The following is a 27279-nucleotide window of genomic DNA, read 5'->3' as shown; positions in this document are numbered from 1 at the left end:
CATAGCCACACACTTACCTTGCACCTTCGGAAGGGTGTGTGTGTGTGTGTGTGTGTGCGTGCGTGTGCATGCGTGCGTGCATGTGATACATACATATGTACATGGGATTGAACCCAGAGTGAGTTCTACTACTGAGCTACACCTGCCAGCCCTTAAAAAAAAGTTTATTTTTATTTTTTTTAAAATTTGAAACAGGGTCTTGCTAAGTTATTGCACACTGGCCTCAAACCTGTAATCCTCCTGTAAAGATGGGGATATATGAACAGATGTTTTCATAAAGCTTAGTGAGGATGAGTAACCCATTTCCTAATAAATCCCTCATACTTCCTTTTACTCTAGATATATTGGAGGATATTGGTCAAAACTAAAGCCCATTGGCAGGTCATTCTACTTAAAAGCAAAGCAGATGTTTATGATGGAGCTCATTTAGGCCCAGGAAGCAGTTTGTTGTAGTGTGGGTATGTAGCCATGTGTATAAGCTCTGACCGCCCTTATTTTTCCCCTTGTCTTACTACAGTTTGGGAAAGTGGCAGTGTATGGGATCTTCCCCTGGACACCTCAGCGCCGGGACCCGCCCTGGAGCAGCTTCAGCAGCTGGAGAAAGCCAAAGCTGTAAAGGTCTCGGCCCTCCCCTCCCCGGACATGAGCGTCTCCAGCATGCATCTCTCTCTCGCTGGCTACTCTTTTTTTCTTTAGTCTGTTGCTAGCTAGTTGATATGAGTGCATTCATATTCAGTCCTCACTGTGTTTTTTTTCTCCCAAGAAAGACCTCAAAATATAATTAAAATTAGTGATTGATTGCTAGTTGACACATTAATGTTTAGTGTCATAGGTATGCTTTAGTCACATTATTTATGGTAGGAACATTTGTTCTAAATACTGAGATGAGATCCACTGCGTTGTTTAGACTCCTGATCTGTGATCAAGTTTTCACATTGGATCTTTGTAGTAACTTCTTAGTCTCTCGAGACATGAAATCAGAATTCCATCCTTATCATTCCATCCTTTGTTTCATTCACATTTTCTGAAGCAGCTAGGAATCTTGAATTTTGGGACTTCTTTTAAAAAGAAGTGTCATTTAGAATGGCTTCTGGGTTCTCATGTGCCCCAAAGTGTCTTGTCATTATATTTAATACCTTCCTGTTCCCTGAGGTGGAAAAGTTTCATGGTTAATGTCTGTTTCCATAAATGAATGAGAGACCATAGTCTGTCTAATTCATGCCTGTCTTTTGTTCCCTGTTGCTTTGTGCTGGGACATATAGATGAGGGAGATAGGGTCTTTGGGAAGTTTTCAGTCTTGTTTGGTGGAGGGGGCACTACAGGAAGCACAGGGTGGTCACCGTGTATTGTTCAGCTACCTAACAGGAGAGGTAGGGATCAGAAATTGGGCAACACTTTTGTTTGTGTGTGTGTGTGTGTGGGGGTCTGGGGATGGAAACCAGGGGGATTCAACCTCTGAGCTACACCCCCTGCCCTATCTTTTATTTTTTAATTTGAAGGGTCTTATTAAGTAGCTGAGGCTGTCCCTGAACCGTGAGCCTCCCTGTTTCAGCCTCCCAAATGCTGGGATTACAAGCGTGCGCCACCACGCCCGGCTGGGCAACACTTTTAATAGATAGTAATATCTGAGTTAGTTTTCATTTAAGGATAGGAGGATTTAGCTCAGTTGAATGGTTTGGGGATAACTCAGTACAAGGAGAGAAAATTAAATTACAGCTAGAGAACTCATACCATAAAGAACTGGAAGACAAGGTGAGCATGCTAGACTCAGTAAACAGCCAAGTAATGTGTGAGAGGAAACCAGAGACAACGAGGTGGACTGGCCATGAGGATCCTTGCACATAGCTTGTTAGGGCTTAGAATTTATCTGAAGGGTGAAGAGTGCTGGCAACTGTTGAATTTTTCTGGAGGTGATTAGATGTCGAGCTGGGAAACATTGACAGAGCTGAATCTGGGAAACTGGGTAAGAGACCCTTAGGGGTGGGTAAGAAAGCTGAAGGCCTGGACTTAGCTGCAGCAGTGGGACTGGAGGCTAGGTGTTGAGTTTGACTAGTATTTAGGAACTGTACATGATAAAATTTGTTAAGTGATTGGTCTTCAGATTTTAGAGAATTACATAATTTTCCACACTACCAGCCTTCCAGCCTAGCTGTTAAACCTTGAAGCACACTTAGATCTTCAATCAGAAAATTCTTTGTAGGGGCAAGTAAAGAAACTCGAGATGTACCACCTCAGGAGAGTCGTGCTGTTACTGTCCTCAGGACTGCTTTCTGTCTGCAGCGTAGTGTGTGGAGTGGGTGGCCATGGTGGGAAAAGTGCACTCAGTCACAAGAGTGTGAGACTCAAGTATTGTGACATGTCACAGCTGAGAGTCGGTACTGGGCTTCATCTGAGCGCATGGCGGTGTCTACACCCCAACTCCTGCCAGTGGTGCTCAGTGCTTCTGCAGTGCTCCTCTGCGTGGTTTCAAGTTTCTGAAAATGTTCTTTTGTAATTCCAGCTCGAGCAGGAGAGAAGAGAGGCAGAAATGAGGGCAAAACGGGAAGAGGAGGAAAGGAAGAGGCAAGAAGAGCTCCGGAGACAACAGGAGGAAATCCTTCGGAGGCAGCAGGAGGAAGAGAGGAAAAGACGGGAGGAAGAAGAGCTTGCCCGAAGGAAACAGGTATATCTCTGCGGACTTGCCTGTAGAGCAGTGCCTGTGACGCGCTCAGGTGTCCTGCTGACTTCATATTATGGCAGGGCTGTTAGCAGGACTGGGCATGAACTGTAGATAGAAGTTTAACTCACCTTGAGAAAGAACTACTGTCTTCTACCAATACCCATGGGAGGGCTGTTCTGCACTCCTAGTAGGTCAGTATTGGAATTGATTTCTTTTGCGTAATTTCTTGCATTTTATAAACCAGGTAGATTTCAGTCCTATCCTTTCTGCTCTAAAATGTGAAGAAGTATGGTGTGCAGCATTCAGTTTTCAAATAAAGTATAAAAAAATAGGTCTGGAAGTATAGCCCCTGGGTTCCACCCCCAGTACCTAACACTAACACACACACACACACACACACACACACACACACACACACACACACACACACTTTCTCCCCCCCCCCCTCCCGTCAGCAATGCTCAGGGGTTTCAGTGTGTTCACATTCTTGTCAACACTTGTTATTTTCTTTGTGTGTGGGGTTTTTGATAATGTCCTTTGTACCGGGTATAAAATAGTATCTCGTTGTGCTCTTGATTTACATTCCCTAATGATTAGTTGAGCTTCTTTTCACATGCTTATTCATTCCATTATACTTTTTAAAGTATATTTATCTTTGACTTGTACCCTGTATTCTTTTTTTTAATTAACCTTTTCTTTTCTTTTCTTTTTTTTTTTTTTTTTTTTTGGGTGGTACTGGAGGTGGAACCCAGAGGCTCTCTACCTCCGGCCTATACTCCCAGACCCATTTTATATTTTATTTGGAAACAGGGTCTCACTAAGTTCCTGAGGGCCTCACTAAGTAACTGAGGCTGGCTTCGAACCTGCGTGATCCTCCTGTCTCAGCCTCCCAAGTGCGGGGATTACAAGCGTGCGCCACCATGCCCGGCCTTATAATTAATCTTTTCTACTCTGTGTTTTAGTGATGTTTCAAAACAGGGAGGAAAAAGCAAACTATGCATATAGCTGTATGTAGTCATTCCTGGTGTCCAGGGGCGTGGTTCCAGGACGCCCTGCAGGCCCCAGAATTCACAGATGCCCAGGTCCACTGTGCATATCTCCTTTATACTTTAACTCGTTCTAGATGACTTAAAAACCTAATGTGACGTAAACACTGTGCAATTGCTTATTATACCTTTGCTTTTTAAGGAAACAATGGCATGGAAAATGTACATGGTCAGTGTAGACACAGTTTTTGTTTTCCAAATATCTTCAGTATGTGGTTTGTTGAACCCGTGGATGCAGAGGGCCAAATGTATGCTTTTTAAAGTATGTATTATTTGTGCTTAGTGTTTTGTGTCCTAACCTTTTACATTAATGAATTATGCCATCTTCCCATGTCAAATACACATCTATAAACCTGTATCAGCATGTTTGCTGGCTGTATGGAATTTCATCTCCTAAATTATAATAATTTAGCATATTGCCTATTGTTAGAGATGAGGTTTGTGCCCATCTTTTTACTGTTACATCAGAATGTTGATTGGAAATCCTTATAGCTAAGTCTTGGCTTCAGTATGCATAGCCAGTAAAGTTTAACAATTTTTATTGTGCTTCTTTTTGGGAATTCACTGTTCATGCAGTTGATCCATTTTTTAATTGGGGTTTATAGACTCCAATGGTAAGAATCCACTCACTGTCTACTGACCCCAAAGACTACCTGGTTGCCCCAAGAAGGCTTATGATGAGAAGGGCGGTCCATGCTGAGGTGAGAGCCGCTTGGCGTTTCCTAGAGTCCTCTGGTGCCTCGGCATAAAAAGGCTCTAAGTGTTGCAGCAAGGATACCCATTTAATTCTATAGGGCTCAGTGTTCTCTAAACGATTTTGACAACAGGATTCCTTTCTCTGTTGTACTTTTAGAACATGTTCTGGGATACATGGCTTTCTCAGTAATTCTAACTGGGAAGATTGATTCTTACCTAACTAGGAATCTCTGATGGCTTTGTTGATATTTTCTCTTTAGTCCTTGGATTAAAAAATAGGGGCTGCTGGGCATGGAGGTGCATGCTTGTAATACCAGCATTTGGGAGGCTGAGACGGAAGGATCGAGGTTCAAAGATAGCCTCAGCCACTTAGGCCCTTTGCAACTAAGTGAGACCTTGTATCAAAATAAAGAATAAAAAATAAGGCTGGAGGTATAGCTCCAAAAGTAGAATGCCCCAGTAGCACAAAAAAGATGGGGGTGGGGACAGCTAAGGTTACCAATGGAGAAACCAGATCATGAATTCAGGGTAGCCTCCTTTACATTTACAAAAGTAAATTATTTAGCCAATATGGAAACCGGAATAGACTTCACAAAGTACTGCAATTTAACTATTCATTTTTTCCCTCCGTACTGGGGATGGAACCCTGGGGCATTCTACCTCTGAGCTACACCCCCAGCCTTATTTTTTATTCTTTATTTGGAAACAGGGTCTCACTGAGTTGCAAAGGGCCCCACTAAGCTGAAGATGTTCGAGAACCACGATCCTCCTGTCTCAGCCTCCCAAATCCTGGGATTACAAGCATGCGCCACCACGCCTGGCTAAGTATTAATATTTTAAATAGTTAAAAAATTTTTTTTACTCTTCTCTGCTGACTTCCCCAATTCACATAGATACTTTTCATCCTAGATCCTGGTTACACACTCTTTATATGTACTCTTTATAATTCCTGTTAACAGAAACTTAGCAGCATATAATCTCTTTTTCTTCAAGTTATGACAATATATTGATGGGTAAACCCAGCATTTCACCCTCCTCCCGACTCTTTGTTCCTTCAGGAAGAGGCTCTGCGACGCCAGAGGGAGCAAGAGATGGCGTTAAGGCGGCAACGAGAGGAAGAAGAAAGACAGCAGCAAGAAGAGGCCCTTAGAAGACGGGAAGAAAGGAGAAGAGAAGAGGAGGAAAGGCGGAAGCAGGAGGAGCTGCTACGCAAGCAGGTGGCCAGAAGAGCCTCTGAGCGGCTCCTTTGAAGCCAGGAATCAGTCGTTAGGGCAGAGCTGGAACCTTTTCCGTCAAACCCAGAAAGAGCAGGCTCATCTCTCGTGTACCTTCTTCCCTCCTCTCTAACATTCCCCCTAAACTTAATGGCTGCTGTTCTATCCCAGAATTCTCCCTTTTGCCTTCTCATGCTTTTTGAGCCCTTTGTGAACCTGGGGAGTGTCCGCAGGCAAAAGGTTACAAATTTGTAAACCCTTTAAGCCGGACGTGGTGGCGCACGCTTGTAATCCCAGCGCTTGGGAGGTTGAGACAGGAGGATCGCACAGGTTCGAAGCCAGCCTCAGCTACTTAGTGAGGCTCTCGGCAACTTACACCCTGTTTCCAAATAAAAATAGAAAAAAATAGGTCTGGGAATATAGTCCGGAGGTTAAAAAAAAAAGGCCCCTGAGTTCCACCCCCAGTCCTCCCCCCACACCAAAAAGAAAGAAAGAAAGAAAGAAAGAAAGAAAGAAAGAAAGAAAGAAAGAAAGAAATTTGTAAACCTTACATTTGGTTATTTATTTATTTATTTATCTGCTAGGAATCAAACCCAGGGCCTCAAAAAATGCTAGGCAAATAAGTGCTCTACTACTGAGCTATGCTACCAGCCCACATTTTATTTTTTAAAGGTATATTCTTCTTTGATTACCCTCTGGTATCCTGGTTTTTATTTTAGATTCTTTAAAATTTACTCAGCTTTTGTAATTAATGTGGAGCAGTTTTTCTAGTCATGACACTATGGCATTAAAAGAAGCAAGAATCCTCAAAGCAAGTCAGGCGTAGTGGCGCACGCTTGTAATCCCAGCATTCGGACTCTGAGATAGGAAGATCGTGGTTCGCGGACAGCCTCAGCTACTTAGGCCCTCTGCAACTCAGTGAGACCTGCTTTCAAAATAAAGAATAAAAAAATAGGGCAGGGTGTGGGGGGTGTAGCTCAGAGGTCGAATGTCCCTGGGTTCCATCCCCAGACCCGCAAAAAAAAAAAAAAAATCTCAAAGCACTTTCCTCTATTGTTTATGAGTGTAGATGGAGCTGGGTGTGGTGGTACATGCCTGTAATCCCAGTACTTGGGAGGCTGAGACAGGAGGATCACAGGTTTTTAGCTACCCTGAGCAACTTAGATCCTCAGTAACTTGGCGAGACCTTTCTCAAAATAAAAATAAGGCTGGGCTGTAGCTAGGAAGTAGAATGCCCCTGGGTTCAATCCCCAGTACCAAAACCCAGAAGAAACATAGATGAATTTATTTATTATTAAACTTTATTTTTAGAATAGTTTTAGATTTTCAGACAAATTGGGGAAAATATTATTGAAGGCTCTCATGCCTCTTGGTACAGTTTTTCCTAATTATTAATAGATTCGTATGGCTAATAAGCCAGTTGAGTTTTACTAAATTTATATGGATTTCCTAGGGTTTTTCCCTAATCTTCTTCTGTCCCGGGATTCGATTTGAAATGTCATGTCATGTTATGTTTGTCATGTCTCCCTAGGCCCTTCTTGACTATGACAGTTTCTCAGAACTTACTTGATTTGGGGGCTGGGATTTGAAAGGCCATGTGTCTTGACTTAGGAGATGAGATTAGAATGCCCATGTGCTTTATTGGAATTCATCTGAAGTTTTTCTCATTAAGAGACTGAGGTTATAGGTGTTTGGGAGGAAAATCACAGAGGTGAAATGATATTTTCATACATCATATCAAGGGCACATAATTATTTTCCTTTGAAAAAAGGAGTGGGGGAGTTAAGGATGTGGCTCAGTGGTAGTGCACCTCCAGGTTCAATCTCCAGGACTACAAAAGAAAAAGCAAAACTCATTTTTACCTTGTCATCCTGGTTAAGATTTCTGCCTTCTCTGTCATTTCTCTTTTTTTTCCTTCTTTTTTTTTTTACGGTACTGGGAGTGGAACCCAGGGGCATTGTACCTCCAAGTGACAGCCCCTGTCCTGTTTTTAACTTTTTATATTGAAACAGGGTCTCACTGAGTTGCTGAGGGCCTCACTTAGTAGCTGAGGCTGTTTGCGAAACGCAATCCTCCTGTCTCGTCCTCCCGAATGCTGGAATTACAAGTGTGTGCCATCACGCCCAGCTTTCTCTGTCATTTCTATAAAGCATTTGATTGAAGCCTTCAAAAGTGATTCTGATTTTTTCCATACAATTAATAATTTTTCTTTAATTTTCTGTCATTTTTCCTTTTGGAAAGGAAGAGGAGGCTGCCAAATGGGCCAGGGAAGAAGAAGAAGCCCAGCGTCGATTAGAGGAGAACCGGCTGCGAATGGAAGAGGAGGCAGCCAGACTCAGGCACGAAGAGGAGGAGCGGAAGAGAAAAGAGCTGGAGCTGCAGCGGCAGAAAGAGATGATGCGCCAGAGGCAGCAGCAGCAAGAGGCCCTGCGGAGGCTGCAGCAACAGCAGCAGCAGCAGCAGCTGGCACAGATGAAGGTGAGCCCAGGACCAGCAAGAGGAGCCACTGGCAACCTGTTTAGCTAGATGGATGCAGGTGGTGTCAGTAGCAGTAAAACTGAACTTTCGTTATCATTAAATATTACCACTGAGTGTTTTGATCTTCAACTGAGAATCTGATATATTTGCTTTGTGTCAATCACTTAGATGAGAGGAATGAACGGAAAGGCTAGGACACAGTGATACAGGCGTAAGCAGGTTTGGTGCTAGGACACAGTGATACAGGCGTAAGCAGGTTTGGTGCTAGGACACAGTGATACAGGCGTAAGCAGGTTTGGTGCATAGTCTAATAGGGCTCCATGGTCCCTGGCCTGCCTGTTCTGTACCCCTTCAGCAGCACCCAGGCCTGCGGGGTGGAGCCCAGCAAGTTTTTGTGTGAACAGACTCTCCAGGGGGAGTTTGATGCTTACTGAAAGGTGAGAATCACTGCCCATCTGGGGCACTTGGAAAGGCTTCCTGAAAATGGTAGCTTCCAGACAATTCTTAGGGAAGGACCTATCTTCAATTTTCAGTTTGATGGTACTAGGGATTGAGCCCAGGGGCCTTCTCCCTCTGAGCTATACTCCCAGCCAGCCTGCCTGCCTTATATATTTATTTGGCTCTGGGGATTGAATCTGGGGGCACTCTACCTCTGAGCTACACCCCTATCCCTGTTTTATTTTTTATTTTGAAGTAGGGTCTCACTGAGTTGCAGAGGGCCTCACTACTTGGTGTGGCTATCCTCGAACCTGAGATCCTCCTGTCTCAACCTCTCAAGTACTGGAATTACAAATGTGTACCACTGCACTGGCTCAGATTGGAAACTTTTTTTCTTTTTTTGGGGCGCATCTGGGTATGAAACCCAGGGGCATTCAATCTCCGAGCTACACCCCCTGCCCTATTTTTTATTCTTTATTTTGAGACAGGGTCTCATTAAGTTGCAGAAGGCCTCACTAAGTAGCTGAGGCTGTCTGTGAACCGCGATCCTCCTGTCACAGCCTCCCGAATGCTGGAATTACAAGTGTGCGCCATCACATCCGGGTTGTAAACATTTTTTTAAGCTGAACAGGTAGTTTGCAAGATAGACTGTGAAAGGGACATCATGGATTGAGCAGAGGTGTGAAGTTTAGAAACTGTGGAACCTTTGGGGAAAAGTAGAAAGCAGGTTACTATTGTGAAATGGTAAGTGTGGGCAGGATTCCTAGAGCCATGGCTGTGTAGGCCTGCTAGAGACTCAGGACCTGAAGTGTAAAGTAGCACCAACAGTGAGGCTTGCAGAAGAGCTCAGAGAAGATGAACCTGAAGGGATCAGAACCGAAGGCTTGCTGGCCAGGTGAGGGAGGGAGGTTTGATGGAGGCCTGCTGTGGGTGCTTGGAAAGCAGGGGTGGGGGGGACCACGCTGAGTGCTGGCTTTGCCAGGCACGGTTCTCATGGTTTTCCATGTGTTATGTCTCTAAATCTTTACAAGGCTTTTTTACAATGCCTAAATGTTGAAATCTGTATTTACCAAAGAGGAGAAATGCTGAGAAGCTGAGCCCTCTTCTCAGTTGTGTCTTGTCAACCGAGAGTTGGTAGCGGATGTCTTTGGCTCCAGAGCCATGAAAAGTCTGTCAAAGACCCTTTTAAAAAGCTGTGTCACAGAATGATGAGAATATAGGGTGAGGAGGAAGACAGTGGGGGTGATTTCTACAGTTTGTGTATCTGGTCTTTGCCTCTTATCCTCTAATGAAGATATTTTATAGATAAGCGTTCTAAATGAGGATAAAGAACTCAAGATTGTCATGAGGGAATTGCTAAAAGATCTTACGAGAAAAGCAGTAGTTTTTTTTTTGTTAGGTTTTTGTTTTGTTTTTGTGGTACTGGGGATGGAACGCAGGGGCGTTCTACATCCAAGCTCCACCCAGCCCTATTTTTTATTCTGTATTTTGAAACAGGGTCTCACTGAGTTGCAGAGGCCTCACTAAGTATTTGAGGACACTAAGGCTGTCCTCAAAAAACGATCTTCCTGTCTCAGTCTCCCAAATGCTGGGATTACTAGCATGCACCACCATGCCTGGCTAGAAAAGCAATTTTTATGGAACCCAGGGGCACTGTACCTCTGAGCTACACCCCCAGTCCTATTTGTTTGTTTGTTTGTTTATTTATTTATTTATTTTGTGGTACTGGGGTTCCTGGAAACCCTTCTACCTGCGGGCTATACTCCCACTAATATATATATATATATATTTTTTTTTTTTTTTTTTTTTTTTTTTTTTAAACAGGGTCTCTTAAGCCAGCGAGGCTGGCTTTGAACCAGTGCGGTCCTCCTGTCTCCGCCTCCCAAGAATGGGGTTTACAAGCATGTGCCACCATGCCCAGCAATATTTTTATTTTTTGAAACAGGGTTTTACTGAGTTACAAATAGCCTTGCTAAGTAGCTGAGGCTGTCTGCGAACCATGATTCTCCAGTCTCCACCTCCTGAATGATGGGATTATAAGCATGTACCACCACGCCCAGCCTAGAAAAGCAGTTTTTTTTTCCCAGTATTGGGGATTAAACCCAGGAGCATTCTACTTCTGAGCTACACCCCCAGCCCTATTTCTTGTTTTTTATTTTGAAGCAGGGCCTCACTAAGTAGCTGAGGCTAGCAGAGAAGCTGTGATCCTCCTCAGTCTCCCAAGTATTGGTATTACAGGCATGCTCCACCAAGCCCAGCTTTGAAAGGGGTTTTATTGAGATCATCCACATATCATATAATTCAAGTTATAGCACATATAATTCAGTCATTTTTACGGTATTTACAGGTATGTGCAACTGTTGCCAGTTAGCTTTAGAGCATTTTCATATTCCCTTTCCCCAATAAAAATTCTCTTTTGGCTCTTGTATCCACCTTCTCATTTCCTCAGTCCTGAGTAATCTGTAATTTGCTTTCTGCCCCTGTAGATCGCTTATTCTGGATATTGCATATAAATGAAATCATTCTGTATTTGTCTGGCTGCTTCTCCTTAAGCCTGATCTTTTCAAGGTTTGGCAGTATGTGTGAGCGCCTCCTTCCTCTTGTGGTGTTAGTATGTGTGAGTGCCTCCTTCCTCTTGTGGTGTGTTAGTATGTGTGAGTGCCTCCTTCCTCTTGTGGTGTGTTAGTATGTGTGAGTGCCTCCTTCAGCTCTTGTGGTGTGTTAGTATGTGTGAGCGCCTCCTTCCTGTCTGTGGTGTTAGTATGTGTGAGCGCCTCCTTCCTCTTGTGGTGTGTTAGTATGTGTGAGTGCCTCCTTCCTCTTGTGGTGTTAGTATGTGTGAACGCCTCCTTCAGCTCTTGTGGTGTGTTAGTATGTGTGAGCGCCTCCTTCCTGTCTGTGGTGTTAGTATGTGTGAGCGCCTCCTTCCTCTCTGTGGTGTGTTAGTATGTGTGAGCGCCTCCTTCCTCTCTGTGGTGTGTTAGTATGTGTGAGCGCCTCCTTCCTGTCTTTGGTGTTAGTATGTGTGAGCGCCTCCTTCCTCTCTGTGGTGTTAGTATGTGTGAGCGCCTCCTTCCTCTCTGTGGTGTTAGTATGTGTGAGCGCCTCCTTCCTCTCTGTGGTGTGTTCTGTTGTGAGTGGTGTACCCCATTCTATGCATCCGTGCCATCCATTGGACATGGACTGGCCGCCTCTTGATTATCATGAATAGTGCTGCTGTGAATACTCGCGTTCAGCCTGTGTGTGCAATGTTACCACGTGACAACTGCTTAACACTGAACCGCCGGACTTTTCCATAGTGGCTGCGCTGTCTTCACCAGCAGTACATGAGATTTCTGTCTTTGTTACCTCAGAAAGCAGACCCCTGAGATACAGAGTACATATTTCATACGTGTGTATATAACATGTGTGTATGGATGGATGGATATAAATAGGTAGATAGTAGGTAGACAGATGAGGACAGGAAGTGGGAGGGAGAGGGAAGGAGAGGATGAACGTATTTTGGCATAGCAATGCAGTGGGTTGCAGAGGTGCCAAAGAGGGAATTTTCTAGAGGCAGTGCCTCTATTCCTGACCTCTTTTGAAAATGGCTGGGGATTGTTTTCTAGTTATGCTGGGCTTAGACAAAATCTGTAGTTACTGGAAGATTGGCTGCATCAGATCACAGAGATAGGCAGATTCTCTGGCTTCCCCTTTGGATCTGCCTGATTAGAGGTGTGGAACCTGGCCATCTGTATTTTTATAGGTCTCCTCAGGTGATGGTGCCAGGCTTAAGATCTGCTGTCTACTTGATCATGTCTTCAGAACGTATCATGTCCTATGGAGAAAAAGAGGTTTTGCTCAATTTGGCCTCCATTGTCCCCACCTGTCGTCTCTCCTATGTTAGCTTCCCTCTGGACCCCTTTCTTAAACCAAGAGAAATGTACATCTCTCTCACTGGGCACAGATGTTACGGGTTGATTATGTTCTATAGTGTTGTGGACATTCTTTGTTTTTTTTGGCAATATTGGTAACAACTTAAAAGTATTTATACCCTTTACCCATAGTTATTTCTACTGTAGATTCATTCTTTTGGGGGACTGTTTGGTACTTTGTTTTAATCTGTGCTCAAATGTTACTTTTATTAAGCATATATTTTTTAAAAGTCTGTTTAGAATCATCGCTTGTTGTTTTTGTTCAGAGAGCCATAAGATGTCTCAAAGTGTTTAATTTTCTAGATAAAAGGAGCAAGGGATTCTCTTAGAATTACCAGGCTATGAAAAGTCCAGTTTTACAGGACCCACATATTTATATTTTAGTTAGTACTTTTAAAGAATAGAAAAGTAGAATTATTGATTAAAAATAGCTTAATGTTCATAACTAGAGCTATAGCCTGGCTAACAGTGACTTCTTTCAAGAAAGACTGAGAACTATTGTTGGCATCTCCATTACCTGCCACTCAACTCTGCTTTCAGAGATCTTGTCCTGAGCCCGCTCACTGGACAGTAGTGTGCCGTGTCCTTTGTGACCTTCTCGGATTCAGAATCCTCAAGACAGTTTAGTTCTCCTGTTGCGGCTTCTCTTTGACTGTATATTGCTGTATATATGTCGATGCCCGATGTAGCAAATTTGCCACCTAAAATGGCAGAGCAGATATTAATGTATATGTGTATGGCTCGTTTTTTTAATACACTAAGATGGGGACAGTCACAGAAACTTGAGCGAAAGGCAGACCAACTGAGGGAATAATATGGAAGGAGAATGAGCAGGGAACTTAGAAACGAACACTGTAAATGGCGTGGAGGGAGCCTGGATGTTCTGCCTACACACACTTGCCTCTGTTTCCATCTGCAATTCTTCATGAACTCTCCTGCCTTCTATTTTCACTAGCTTCCCTCTTCTTCAACGTGGGGCCAGCAGTCTAACTCAACAGCTTGTCAATCCCAGGCCACACTGTCACTGGCTGAAATCCAAAAACTGGAAGAAGAACGAGAACGGCAGCTTCGAGAAGAGGTAAAGTTTTAGAGGCGAAGATTTTGTATGCGTTATGGGTTATTGGGCCTCAAGACAGTAGTTCCTGTCACAATTTCTGGGTCTAAATTGTATGCTCATTATTAAACGAGTCTGTAATTTGTTCACCTTGGGAAATGTGAAGGATCTAATAGGAATAACATTAAGATTGGGAAACATACATGGTATTTTATTGTAGCTCTGAAGAATGCTCACAAATAGAAGTATGTGGGTTGTTCAGGATTGTGGGTGATTTCTGGGTCAGTATCCTGTTGTAAATTTGATGTTAGAGTGCGGAATACATTTTTCTTTCTGTAAAGGTTATTGGGTTCTCTGACTAGCCTGAGAAAAACTTAAAATATGACAAAAATAAAGGATCTCTGCTTTTAGATCTATATCCTGCAGTTCATTAGGATAGTAAGTATACGAAATAGTAGAAAAGGGGAGTAGAGAAGGTTTTACAGAAAGGAGATAATGAGTAACTCATGGGGCTGGCCTGTAGGTGCCTCATTCTTTGACCCATTTACACATACTACCCTCTCCTCACTCATGGGGAGTGTTCCCACCTGTTGGTACCTATAGGTATATTCTCATGTGGGTCCACCTCCCCTAAAATAATCTGACAACCTGGTTTGGACTACCAAATAGAGGCCTTTTTTTTTTTTTTTTTCTGCTGGGGTAATAGACAGTTGCCCAGCTATACAGGGTTAGGGAGGCAGTCTTTGGTCTTAGGCCTGTGTTCACAGACCTCAGCCAGTCTTCCTTTGGTTGAAATGCCAAGCACCTCTAGTCCTGAGCTTTCTCTATGAATCTGCCTGTTTCTGAGCTTTTTTATTTTTTTTTTAATTTAGGTTTCTCTTTTTAGGGGAATACTGGGGATTGAGCCCAGGAGCATTCTATCTTCAAGCTACACCCCCAGTCCTATTTTTTCTTTATTTTGAAACAGGGTCTCACTAAGTTGCGGAGGACCTCACTAAGTGGCTGAGGCTGGCTGCGTACTGGGATCCTGCTGTCTCAGCCTCCTAAGTACTGGAATTACAAGTGTGCACCACTGCGCCCGGCATACTTAGGTTTCTCTTTATGGGTCTGTTGCACTGGTTATCCTTTTGCTTTCTAGCTTTTAAAATCTATTCTGGCCGGGCGTGGTGGCGCACGCCTGTAATCCCAGTGCTTGGGAGGCTGAGACAGGAGGATCGCACAGGTTCGAAGCCAGCCTCAGTTCTTAGTTAGGCTCTCAGCAACTTAGTGAGACCCTGTTTCCAAATAAAGTATAAAATAGGCCTGAGAGTATAGCCCAGAGGTAGAAAAGCCCCTAGGTTCCACCCCCAGTACCACACATACACACACACACACACAAAATCTATTCTGTTCTTTCAGACCTTAATGGTTTATACTTGTTGAAAAAAAATATATTTACTCTCATCTTGGTGGGACTTTGGGAAGTAAACATAGGTATTTCATTTCTGTGTTAACCAAAAGGCCTACTAAATCTTTTTTTTTTATTATTTTTTATTGGTGCATTGTAGTCATACATCCTAGTGGGGTACAGGATGATGGAGGCATACATGTACATATCACCCAAATAGCCCTTATCCAATTCCCACCCCATCTATTAATTCTTAAGTAATTTTGCATTTGATCTTTCTGTTTTCCTCTTAGTACCTCTAGAAATCTGCATCTTTATTTGCAACAAAAGAGCCAACCAAGTTGATTTTCCTTAGCTACTGTTCATTAGCATTCCATTTCGCAAATTGGATGTTTGTAACTTGAGAGGAATCCTGAGCCACCTTCTGTTTTTATGCAACAGCAAAGGCGCCAGCAGAGGGAACTGATGAAAGCTTTGCAACAGCAGCAACAGCAGCAGCAACAGAAACTCTCTGGTTGGGGACATGTTAGCAAACCTGCAGGTTCCACGAAGTCTCTAGTGGAAATCCAGCAGGAGGAAGCCAGGCAGATGCAGCAGCAGCAGCAGCAGCAGCAGCAGCAGCAGCCGCCAAGCAGAGCCCGGAACAGTACGGTGGGTTCCTTTTCCTAGGCTGGCCTCGTAAGGAGCTGATCCCACGAAGCCAGCGCTTCTGGCTGTTGTGTGGTATCTTTTCCCTCCTTTGTTAACCGTAACCATTTTCTCCTTTTCTTTACCAGCATTCCAACCTGCACACCAGCATTGGGAATTCTGTTTGGGGCTCTATAAATACTGGTCCTCCTAACCAGTGGACACCTGACCTAGTCAGTAATATCTGGAGTAATGCTGACACGAAAAACTCCAACATGGGGTTCTGGGATGATGCAGTGAAAGAGGTGGGACCTAGGAACTCAACAAATAAAAACAAAAACAATGCCAGTCTCAGGTAGGTCTCAAAATGATCACACCATGCACCTTGACTAGGTGGGTGAGAGTGGTGAGAGTGGGGTTTGGGGTGGGCAGAGAAAGAAACAGTTTTTATTTACAGTTTTCATCACTAAGTACAGAAATTATAATTTATAAATCATATACCACAATAATATTTATAACACCATGATTATTATAATGAATCATAATTATGATGATTGCTTTTTTCCCCATAGAAACTCACCTGTATTATTTCTCTTATTTCTTGGGACCATTTCTACTTCCAAATACTTAATCCATTGCCTGTCAGTGGTAACCACTAAGTAAATATTAGGAATAATATATTTTTTGTTGTACCTTTCTCCAAGGTATTCTCTAGATATATTAGCATTTTTCTACATTTATATTTTAAGATTATTTAGACAAATACTTCTGTAGTAACCTTAAACCTATTTGTTTTCATAATAAATTAGTTACATTTCATCTTTCCTCAGTAGACAGTGTTCTTGAGCAAGCATGGGTTTTAGTGTTCAGTACATGAACTCACATCCCAGCACTATGACCAGCTGTGTGACCTTGGGCAAAAGGGAACCTCTTTGGGCCTCAGTTCCCTCATTGATAAAATGAAGATAACAGTAACAGCTACGTGGATGTGGTTGTAAAGATTAAATGAGTATGTGTCAAGTGCTGGTACATGTAACTGCTTAGTAAATGGTACTGTTGTCACTGTGTGTGTGTGTGTGTGTGTGTGTGTCTAGGGATGGAACCTAGGGCATTCGACCTCCGAGCCACACCCCTGCCCTATTTTGTGTTCTTTATTTTGAAATGGCGTCTCACTAATTTGCAGAGGCCTCACTAAGTAGCTGAGGCTGGCCGTGAACTGCGATCCTCCTGTCAGCCTCCTGAGTGCCCGCCACGCTTGGCTCGTCGTAGTCTTTTCTTTGTTTGAGGACCTGCTGTGTCATGGAAAGAATAATTACTGTCTTAGTTTATTGAACATCTTTGCCAGACACTACTCTTGCACCATTTTACAGATGAGAGAACGGAGGCTTAGTAGAATTAAACAACACACCCTAAGGACACATAGGAAGAATTTCACCATTTTCTTTTAAGTAGAAGCACTGCATTCACAAACTGGGATATATTATTAGCTGAAGCTTAAATTTTAAGGTGATATCCAATCCAAGTATTTTATTTACTTTTTTGAGTCAAGAATTGGATTACTCAGTAGCCATCCAGTGTTCGCAAGACATTATTTATGGTGTAGTATAATTGTAACAGTTTCTGGGAATATAACATCACCCTATTGTTTGCTTTAGTAAATCTGTAGGTGTGTCTAACCGGCAGAATAAGAAAGTAGAAGAAGAAGAAAAGTTGCTGAAGCTGTTTCAGGGAGTAAATAAAGCCCAGGATGGATTCACCCAGTGGTGTGAACAGATGCTTCACGCCCTCAATACGGCAAATAACTTGGATGGTAAGAACTGGGGAGAGAATCCCGGCATGTGAAGTGACAGAGCAGGACCCACAGAGGCTGGCAGATCAGAACAGGGGGCCAGAATTCAGGCGGTGAAGCCGAGGGAGGCCAAGTCCTATACCCAGGAGAGCTTGACTCGATAGCAGTAATCCTTGTGAGAAAAGTCCTGTAGTACTAAGCTCAGAGAGGTAATGGGGATGGCCAAAAAGTAGATACCATCTCAGGCTGCCTTAATGATGTACAAGACAGAGGAGGGTATAGTTCCCTGCAGCTTATTTGATGAAGGGCGTTGCAGGCTCTATCAAGTCCAAGAGAAGGCACTGTGATGGCGGGACCAGTGTCAGCCTGGCAAGGAATGACTTGAAGTGAAGTGATACTGTTCCCATCCTACCTTTGGGGAGGGAGTGGGAATCCTGATAGAGTAAGAAGATACATTTTATGTGGACTTACACTTATGTGCACAAGTGAAAGGCTTCAGCACAGTTTCCCATAGCTGATAGACCAAGTCGAGCTGGTCCACCTCTGAAATCTGGTCTAAAGCCGAGATGTCAAAAATAGAGCAATTATGGAATTGAAGGGTTCCTCTGTAGCATTTTAACAGTCACAGATAACAGCAATGGCTGCTATTCCTTAAGCACCCACCATGAGCTAGGCACTATCTAATCTAGTAGGGATAACACACTGTTCTAGTTACTCGCTCTATGCAGTAACTTTTAAAGAGACTTCTACAAAGGTAGATGGTATTGTTCCCATTTTATAAATTCGGAAACAGACTCAGAATGGTTAAGTAACTCATCAAGGTCACACAGCCAGCAGATTACAGTCAGGTTTTAACCCATGTCTGTCTATTTCTGGTACCCATACTTTTTCTCCAGTACCACACTACTTGGATTTTCCATTTGATTTCTTTCTAAATATATAATACCCTAGTGGATTACAGGTTCCAGGAAGATATAATTGTCTTTAGTATTTGTCATGGTGCCTGGCACACATCATAGCACTTAATAAATATTGATTGGATTTAAGGAAAGAAGGAGTTAACCCCTAAATTGCTGTAGTCATAGGCAAGTAATTGTTTCATTCAACATAACAAAAAATTTCAACCAGAATAACATTTAGTGAAATTAAGCATGCATGATGTCTTTGATAATATGCTATTTCAGATAATTTTGGGCATTATGGCAGTGTTTTTTTCATTTCTGCAAAGTAAATTGAAGACTAACAATAGATGCATACCTTTTGAGTTTCTGTCATTAGCATCATCTGTATTAGATGTGGTGCTATTGTTTGATTGTTACTCTTTATGTCTTCTTCCTTCTCATATTGCAGTTCCCACGTTTGTTTCTTTCCTAAAAGAAGTAGAATCTCCTTATGAGGTCCATGATTATATCAGGGCCTACTTAGGAGATACTTCTGAGGCCAAGGAGTTTGCCAAGCAGTTCCTTGAGCGCCGTGCCAAACAGAAAGCCAGCCAGCAGCGTCAGCAGCCGCAGCAGCAGCAGCAGCCACAGCAGCCGCAGCAGCAGCAGCAGGTATAAAGTGGCACAGTGCATGCAGTACTTCTGAGTATCAGTGCCTTGAATGTTGAGTGGCCGCAGAAATGATAATTAAAACCAAAATTTTATTTTGTACATCCAATGACCAAAGGTTTTAAAAAATGTATAGACTTAAGATTTTCAAATTACATGTCTAGAGAGCTTTTGAAAATTTCCCCGATAGCCAGTACAGCCATTTGTTCTGCATTAAATATGTCAGTCCTGGTTTTTTATTCTCTCCTGTGTGTGTGTGTGTGTGTGTGTGTGTGTGTGTGTGTGTGTGTGTGTGTGTGAGACTACAAATTTCAACATATCACAGACCCATATATTTGATTTCATGGCTTAGAAGCCTTTATGCCCAGAACTGACAACACTGGCATGTCAGATACATGTTGTTGGTGGGGAGGTAGCAGGTATAATCTATTTTCATTTTTACTCATGGTAGTTTAGTTCCATGACGTTCTTGTGAATAATGAATTGGCAAATACTAAACCATTGCTCCCAAGGAATACACAGAGTTTCCTGTGAGCCTCTGGCCACAACATTTTCATCATCTCATAAAGGCATAATCTTGTTTATACGTGTTTTTTTTTTTTTTTGTGTGTGTGTGTGTGTGTGTGTGTGTGTGTGTGTGTGTGTTTTACTGGGGATGGAACCCAGGGGCTTTCGACCTCTGGGCTATACTCCCAGACCTGTTTTTATATTTTATTTAGAACAGCATCTCACTAAGTTGCTGGGAACCTCTCTAAGTAGCTGAGGTTGGCTTTGAACCTGTGTGTTCCTCCTGTCTCAGCCTCCCAAGCACTGGGATGACAAGCGTGCACCACTGCACCCACCTATATGTGTTTCTTTTTAAAGACATTGAACTCTGCCAGCAGCACTGCAGGTCTTGCCTGCAGTGAAGTTATCTGACACACATGTATTTTCTTCTCAAGGGGCAGCACAGCCATCTTGCACTAGGGAGTCATTGAGAGCACTTATCATTTTGAACAGGGAAATCACCAACAAGCAGAAAAATATAAAACATTGCGCTGAGTAGACTGAAAACACACTTGTTTATAGGACAAGAACTGAAACAAGAAGGCAGGGTGCTTCCTTTGCCTGCCTCAACTGGGAAGGGAACAGTATGACCATGAAAGACTTGGAGGATTGATTCAGGGATACCAATAAGTCAGTGAATTCACAAATACGAAATCTGTATTATAAATTTTCTGAAAGACAAGTTGGCAAAGTTTGTAGAGGCATAAAAATATTTATATCCTTAAATCCCATTTCTCATACTAGAGATAAACGTTTGCCGTAGGTCACTTGAGAGGTAGGTGATCACAGGAAGGGCCAGGCATTTAAAATCCAGCAGTGTAGATAGGCTAGCAAGTAAATTAAGAGGAAACAAAAGGTTTCAGTACTGGAATAACACTAGGCAAGTTGTTTACCACACCCCCGGAGAAGGCCACTCCACAGCGCTTTCTCTATTCCTTCCTACATCTGCCACCTGCTCTTTGAAATTGAATTAAAAGTGAATTGCATGGTGGTGCACGCTTGTAATCCCAGCATTTGGGAGGCTGAGACAGGAGGATCGTGGTTCACAGACAGCCTCAGCTACTTAGTGAGACCCTCTGCAACCCAGTGAGACCCTGTTTCAAAATCAAGAATAGAAAATTAGGGCTGGAGGTGTAGCTCAGTGGTAGAATGGCCCTGGATTCCATCCCCAGTACTACCAAAAAAAAAGCTCAACTAAGAGCAGTAGTAAGTACAAAGGGCTGGTGATTATCTCATAGTCTAATCAGTTGGTATAAAGTATATAGACAGTGTTTTGGGGCCAGATATCTTCTGGAATTGTTGATAGGAATAATGTATATAGCTAGCCTTCTTTTGGTAATATGCTATCTGGTCTTCAGCGTATCCCCTGTCAGGGGTGAGGGGCAGAGAACATAGAAATTCTGCTTTAGAATACATTGCCATCTGGGCATGGTGGCTCACTCTTGCATGTAATTCCAGTACTGAGGAGGCTGAGACAGGAGGATCACAGGTTCTTGGTCAGCCTCAGCTATGTAGAAAGGCCCTCTGCAAAAGTGGCATCCTTTTGCAGAATAAAAAATAGGGTTGGGAGTGTAGCTCAGAGGTAGAATGACCCTACATTTATCCGTGTGTGTGTGTGTGTGTGTGTGTGTGTGTGTGTGTGTGTGTGTATTACTGAGGGTGGAATCCAGGGGCTTTTCTACCTCTGGGCTATACTCCCAGACTTATTTTATACTTCATTTGGAAACAGGGTCTTACTAAGTTGCTGAGAGCCTCACTAAGTAGCTGAGGCTGGCTTCGAACATGTGTGATCCTCCTGTCTCAGCCTCCCAAACACTGGGATTACAAGTGTGTGCCACCACGCCTGGCTATGCCCCTGCATTTAATCCCCAGGACCCTAAAAAAAAAAAAATACATTGCCACAGCGCAGTCTCCTTCACGATTATTTGTTGAACATTTCACTTACTGGTGGATGGCACAGAGTCCACCAGTGCTGGCACAGCAGCGTGGATCTTGGGGAACATCAGGGTGTAAACTGGGAGCTGGAGGCCCGCGGGCTGCTGTGTTCAGTGCCAAGGAGCCTTGGTAGGCCTTTGTATTCAAAGGCAGATCAGCTGTTGCCGTCGGTGGGCACGCCCAGGCCTGTTCCGTAGCCTGGTCCCAATTCTGCTGTCTCACTTCACAGGACTCTGTATGGGGGATGAGCCACAGTACACTCCATTCAGTATTTCAGACCAATCAAAGCAACAACCAACAATCCAATTTTGAAGCTGTGCAAAGTGGCAAGAAGAAGAAAAAACAGAAGATGGTGCGAGCAGATCCCAGTTTACTAGGTGAGCACAGGCGTGGGGCCCCTGCTGTCTGGTGGAAGTACCGATGGTAAAAGTGATCAGGTGGGGGTCTGTGGGGTTCCTTGTAAAATTTCCTTTTTTTTTTTTAAACTGGTTTGAAATAGCTAACCAGTATTTGCTGGGCATTTTAGAGCAGGAGCTGTACCTCATGTGATATTACGGTAAGAAAAGTAATAGCTTCCATTGTATAGTGCTTTAAACTTAAAGCATTGTTTCATATTTAATATGAATTTTTTTGGAGGGCCTTTCAGATTGGGGAGAAAGTAATCATTAAAAACAGTAAAAATAGTTTAGAAATGTAAATTCTGATTTGTGTTAGTAATAGGCCATAAATACAATCAGGTGTTCAAAGAACCAATATTTGTTGATAGCCTTAGAATGTCACTTCTCCCTATGAATCAGCCATGGCCTGAGAGATGGAGCGCATTCCCACTGTCACATAGCTCTCAGTCATAGAGCGGGGGTTTTAGAGCCAGGCTGTTTGTTTGCTTTCTACCCTTCTGTGTTATATACAACTATTTGGTCCCTTCCAGCAACTTCCTGGTAAAGGTGACATCTGTATCGGGGCTTTGAAAGACTCGTAGAGCCAGGTGTGGTGGCGCACGCTTGTAATCCCCGCACTTGAGAGGCTGAGACAGGAGAATCGAGCAGGTTTGAAGCCAGCTTCAGCTACTTAGGGAGGCTCTCAGCAGCTTAGTGAGACCATGTTTCCAAATAAAATAGAAAATATGTCTGGGAATGCAGCCCAGAGGTAGAAGGTTCCTGGGTTCCACCCCCAGTATCACACTAGGAAAAAAAAAAAAGAAAAGAAAGACTAATAGGAAGGTTGGGGAAGAGTGCTTCAGGAATAACAAACAAACTGCATGTGTTTCTTAAATTGGCCTAACAACCTTGCAGACAGTGGTAAAATTATAATTGTCTTAGCAGTGTAAAATGGCCTGTTATAAAACCATTTTGTCTATAATACAGTGAGCCATGAAGTTTGGGATGTTGGCCCATTCCAGAGGCAGACTAGTTAATAGGCTGCAGCATGAACCATAGCAGGTACAGGTGGCCTGCAATAGGTTTTGGTATTGGACATGGGGAGGGTTAGATGGGTTTCAGAAATAGAATAGACAGATCACCTGGCCAGGGAGAAGAGGAAGGTGTCGGGCTTGGGGGAGCAATGGATGGTGTTGCAGTTTGTTGAAAGAGTGAGCACAGGAAATGGAGCAGGCACAGAAGAGTGCGCAGAATTGAGTGTTGGGGTGCAGCATGAGATGCCCGTGCAGCCGTGGATGGCGAGGCCGGCAGATGTGACCTTCCCCTGCCCTTGGCAGCATCCTCATTGGCCTCAAGGAAAACAGCATGCCAGGGGCAAAATCCTGACCCACTAGAGGACTGCCCTTAGTGACTGACTGGTACCTGGAAGCTGGGTTTGAACATTGCCATCTGTTTTCTTCTTCTGTTAAAAGCTAATGATGGAGTCAGACGTGGTGGCGCACGCTTGTAATCCCCGCGTTTGGGAGGCCGAGACAGGAGGATCCGGCAGGTTCAAAGCCAGCCTCAGCTACTTAGGCTCTCAACAACTTAGTGAGACCCTGTTTCCGAATAAAGTATAAAATAGGTCTGGGAGTGTAGCCCGGAGGTAGAAAGCCCCTGGGTTCCACCCCCAGCACCACACACACGCGCAAAAAGCTAATGGTGAAGATGATGAAAACTATCAAAATTTTACTCCCATTTTGACAGAAATAGGTGAATAGAATTCTAAGTGTGGGTTCTAGCTAAGAACATCTTGCAGGTTGGCTTTTCGACTTGAGTGATAGGCTGTCAGGGAAAAAGCTTTTCTGCAAATGAAGGTAGAAAATCCATTAGGATCATATATTCTATTGCATCCCACCTTTAGCTGTAGACCTCGAAAAGGAGTGGACTTAAACACCCCTATGACCAGGCACGGCGGCACACACCTGTGACCCCAGACTTGTGAAGCTGAGACGGGATTGCAGGTCTGAAGCCAGCCTCAGCAATTTAGCAAAGCCCTCAGCAACTTAGACCCTGTTCAAGAACTCAAAATAAAATGGGGCTGGGAGTGTAGCTCAGAGGTAAACGCCCCTGGGTTCAATCACCAGTGTGTATCCCCCCCCCTCACACACACGCGCACACACGCACGCACACACACACACACACACACACACCTCTCTTTATAAAGGAATGGGAGATTGATAGGTCCTCCTAGAAATGAGTTTTAAGAAATCTAAATCAGAGGGGAGGAAAATGAACAAATGTAAGGAGAATTAAAACCATTCAAAAAAGTCCTGAGGAAATAGCTTTCCCATGGACCATTTGACAAAATCACTGTTCAACTGAGTCTTGGGAACTTCTCATAGTTACTCATTTTTGTCCCACACCTACTCGTTTCCTTCTAAATTTTTTAATTTCACCTTGTAGATGATTGAGAACATGTAATAACTATCCATCAGTCACAAGATGCCCTGTACAAAATGGGCAGGTCGGTTCTAAGCTGACCTAAAAGTGTCTATTGAAAGGGCAGGGTCTGACTAAAAGAGAACTGTGCTCTAAAGCCAGCAGAGGGAGCCCCAGCCTCGTTTTGGTTCTCAAGGGCCTCTTGTGCTGTGGTCCCTCGCATTTTAGAGCTCACGGGCGGCCATCGCGAGCCAGCAGTCTGCATGTGGACATGGTAACTATCATCACACACTGCAGCTTCCCACCAGCCTTACTTTAAGAATAGTCTCAAAAACCCTACTGGAATACTGTAGATGAAGCTGAGCGTGGTGGCACACGCTTGTGATCCCAGCATCTGGGAGGCTGAGACTGGAGGATCTGGGTTCGAGGCCAGCCTCAGCTACTACTGTAGTGAGGCCCTTTGCAACTCAGTGATACCTTGTTTCAAAATAAAAAATGGGCTGGACATGTAGCTTGGAGGTAGAATGCCCTTGGGTTCCTTCCCCAGTACTGTAAAACAATCAATCAAACAAACCATGTGAATGAGAATCTGTTCTGAATCTAGAAAAGAGTATGGTGTGTAGGGCCAGGCATTGCGGTTACATCCTCACTTATGTTTTTTTCCTTCTGGTATCCCAGCTTTCCCTGGGATACCTTATTGGGTTGTCCCTGCATACCTTGCTGGGTTTGGTAATGACAAGTAAACAAGGCCATGTTTGCCAGTAAGCCTCGTCTAAGTGATCAGCACATAACATTGATAATCAGCTTTTGTTTTCACTAAACACTTCTTCCCTTTTTTTTTTTTTTTTTTTTTTTTTGCAGTACTGGGGATGGAACCCAGGGGCATTCTACTTCTGAGGTACACCCCCAGCCCTATTTTTTTATTCTCTATTTTTGAAACAGGCCCTTGGGCCTCACTAAGTAGTAGCTGAGGCTGTCCTTGAACCATGATCCTCCTGTCTCAGCCTCCCAAATGCTGGGATTACAAGCATGAGCCACCATGCCCAGCTACACTTCCTCCTTTCTGTCTTTGTATGATTAAAGTAAATTTAGTTCATTCTTAAATTACATTTCCAGCTTGGCATAGTGGCCCAGGCTTGCAATCCCAGTATTTGGGAGGCTGAGACAGGAGAATCACAGGTTTGAGGACAGCCTCAGCAAGTAGTAAGACTCTCAGTGAGACCCTGTTTCGAAGTAAAAATTATAAAAAGGGCTGGGGGTATATCTTGGAGGCAGAATGCCCTTGGTTTTGATTCTTCATACCGTATATACATACAAATAAATATGTTTCCACTTCTGTTGCATGTAGCGCAGTATTGTTTTTTTGTCACGTTTCATCTGTTCTTGAGACATAGATATATGAAGCCAAAGAATAATGGAGTGATAGCTCATTTCATAGACTCTTTGGTCCTCAGAGTCTTGTGTTTACCTAATTCAACCGTTACTTCGGCAGTATGAACTCTGAGCTGTTGGTGGTCTTGAAGGGGAGTCCTGCAGGCTTGGCACGCAGTGGCTGGTGGGGCGGGGACGGGCTTGGAGTCTGCCTGCGTTGGCCTGGAGCAGCTGCACTGCTGCTTCCGTGGTCAGTAAACAGCCACGTTTATTTTTGAAATTCATGATATTTTTAGTCAGTTAATTAATCTGCTTTATTATGTAAGGCATTTTTGTTTGTTATTAAAACATTTCAAATGTGTTTATTTGTTTGAAAACTTGGACATAGCCTGACAAAAGGGTGTGAAAACCCACCTAATGCCAACAGAGCTGCCTTTGGAAGGCCAGCACCGCCTGTTTGCTTGTGGTTTTCAGACAGCGGCTGAAACTGTTTGGGAATTCATCCAGGGTAGAGGAACTAGAAAGCTTTCCAAAGAGGCCCCGTTCATTATAATTCTTATCAACCACTGATTATAGATTTTATAAAAAATTACATGGAACTTCTGGCATTAAGTTTTATTTCATTTGTGTGTGTGTGGTACTGGGGGTGGAACCCAGGGGCATTCTACCTCTGAGCTACACCCCCAGCCCTATTTTTTTATTCTTTATTTTGAAACAGGGTCTCACTGAGTTGCAAAAGGCCTCACTAAGTAGCTGAGGCTGTCTGTGGACTGCGATCCTCCTGTCTCAGCCTCCCGAATGCTGGGATTACAAGTGTGCACCACCACGCCTGGCTGTGGCATTAGGTTTTCAGATGTCGTGGTGTTTGTGAGTGCTCCCGGTGGCCTTCCTACTAGTACTGCTCTGTCTAAGCCAGAATTTTAGTCCATTTTGTTTAATCCAATATTGCACACTGCTATCTGTTTCTTGGCAGTTCTGCTTCCTCTCTCCCTTCAGCCCCCACATAGTGTGCTCAAAAACAAGACACTTGAGCCCGTCTCACTGCCTAGGGTTGGAGCCGCTTGCTTGTCTGGGTTTGGTCACTTGCTCACAACCAGTTTTTCTCCTGCAGGGTTTTCAGTCAATGCGTCATCAGAACGGCTCAACATGGGTGAAATTGAGACGTTGGACGACTACTGAGCACCCACCACTGCACTAGCCTCTCCTCTCCTGTCTGCCGACCGTGGATTCTCCACCTCTGGACACACACGTACTCACCATTTCCTCTCTTATCACTGCAACAAATCACAGAACGATCATCTCAGGCTTTTTCTTCTAGCCCTTTGTGTCCACGTCCCTTTAGCCCGTTTTTGTCGGTGAGCATGTCAGACTGCATAAGTGGACCAGACCCTGTGGCTCAGGGAGGCGGGGGCTGCTCCCCAACAAGGCTGGTCTTGGCAGCACGCGTTCACTGTGCCGTGATTTCATCTACTGCCTCCTGAAAGTGTGTTGGGATCTGCCAATAGCAGCTGTCTCTTGTCACTTTTTTCCCTTCTGTTTTGTTTTTTCTTCTTCTTGTTCTAACTGGTGCGATCATGAAGAGAGTTGATGGTTAACAGACTGGCCGGTGTTCAGCAGAGTCAGAGCTGTCGGGTCTGGAACCTGCTTTGCCGCTGCTGACTTGGGGATCACATCACAAAGCCCCGAGCGGGTGCAGTGTAGGTCGCATTGGTCTGATGTTGCACACCCTGGCCTGTTCTTTACAAGCATCCTTTCAGAGAAAGGATTCGTGCTTTTC

General features: G+C 43.8%; 1 protein-coding gene across 2 annotated transcripts in view; it reads left to right on the top strand.

Annotated features, from left to right (window-relative positions):
- The window catches only part of GIGYF2 (GRB10 interacting GYF protein 2), a gene marked incomplete at both ends in the record, with an annotated part of 106643 nt that extends 79962 nt beyond the window's left edge, over nucleotides 1–26681 (top strand). For both annotated transcript variants that reach the window (XM_080689774.1, XM_080689773.1), the window contains 11 exons: nucleotides 518–618; nucleotides 2501–2662; nucleotides 5460–5618; nucleotides 7857–8093; nucleotides 13401–13523; nucleotides 15328–15537; nucleotides 15663–15868; nucleotides 17169–17323; nucleotides 18653–18855; nucleotides 21563–21710; nucleotides 26614–26681. In XM_080689774.1, the coding sequence (XP_080545900.1) occupies nucleotides 518–618; nucleotides 2501–2662; nucleotides 5460–5618; nucleotides 7857–8093; nucleotides 13401–13523; nucleotides 15328–15537; nucleotides 15663–15868; nucleotides 17169–17323; nucleotides 18653–18855; nucleotides 21563–21710; nucleotides 26614–26681 (1772 nt within the window). The remainder of the gene's footprint in view (nucleotides 1–517; nucleotides 619–2500; nucleotides 2663–5459; nucleotides 5619–7856; nucleotides 8094–13400; nucleotides 13524–15327; nucleotides 15538–15662; nucleotides 15869–17168; nucleotides 17324–18652; nucleotides 18856–21562; nucleotides 21711–26613) is intronic.
- Between the last annotated feature and the right edge of the window lie 598 nt (nucleotides 26682–27279).

The sequence above is a fragment of the Muscardinus avellanarius genome (assembly GCF_963383645.1).
Source record: "Muscardinus avellanarius genome assembly, chromosome: 2".
Classification (NCBI taxonomy): domain Eukaryota; kingdom Metazoa; phylum Chordata; class Mammalia; order Rodentia; family Gliridae; genus Muscardinus; species Muscardinus avellanarius.
Note: the sequence above shows the minus strand (reverse complement) of the source record. Positions and strands in the feature narration are given on the sequence as shown.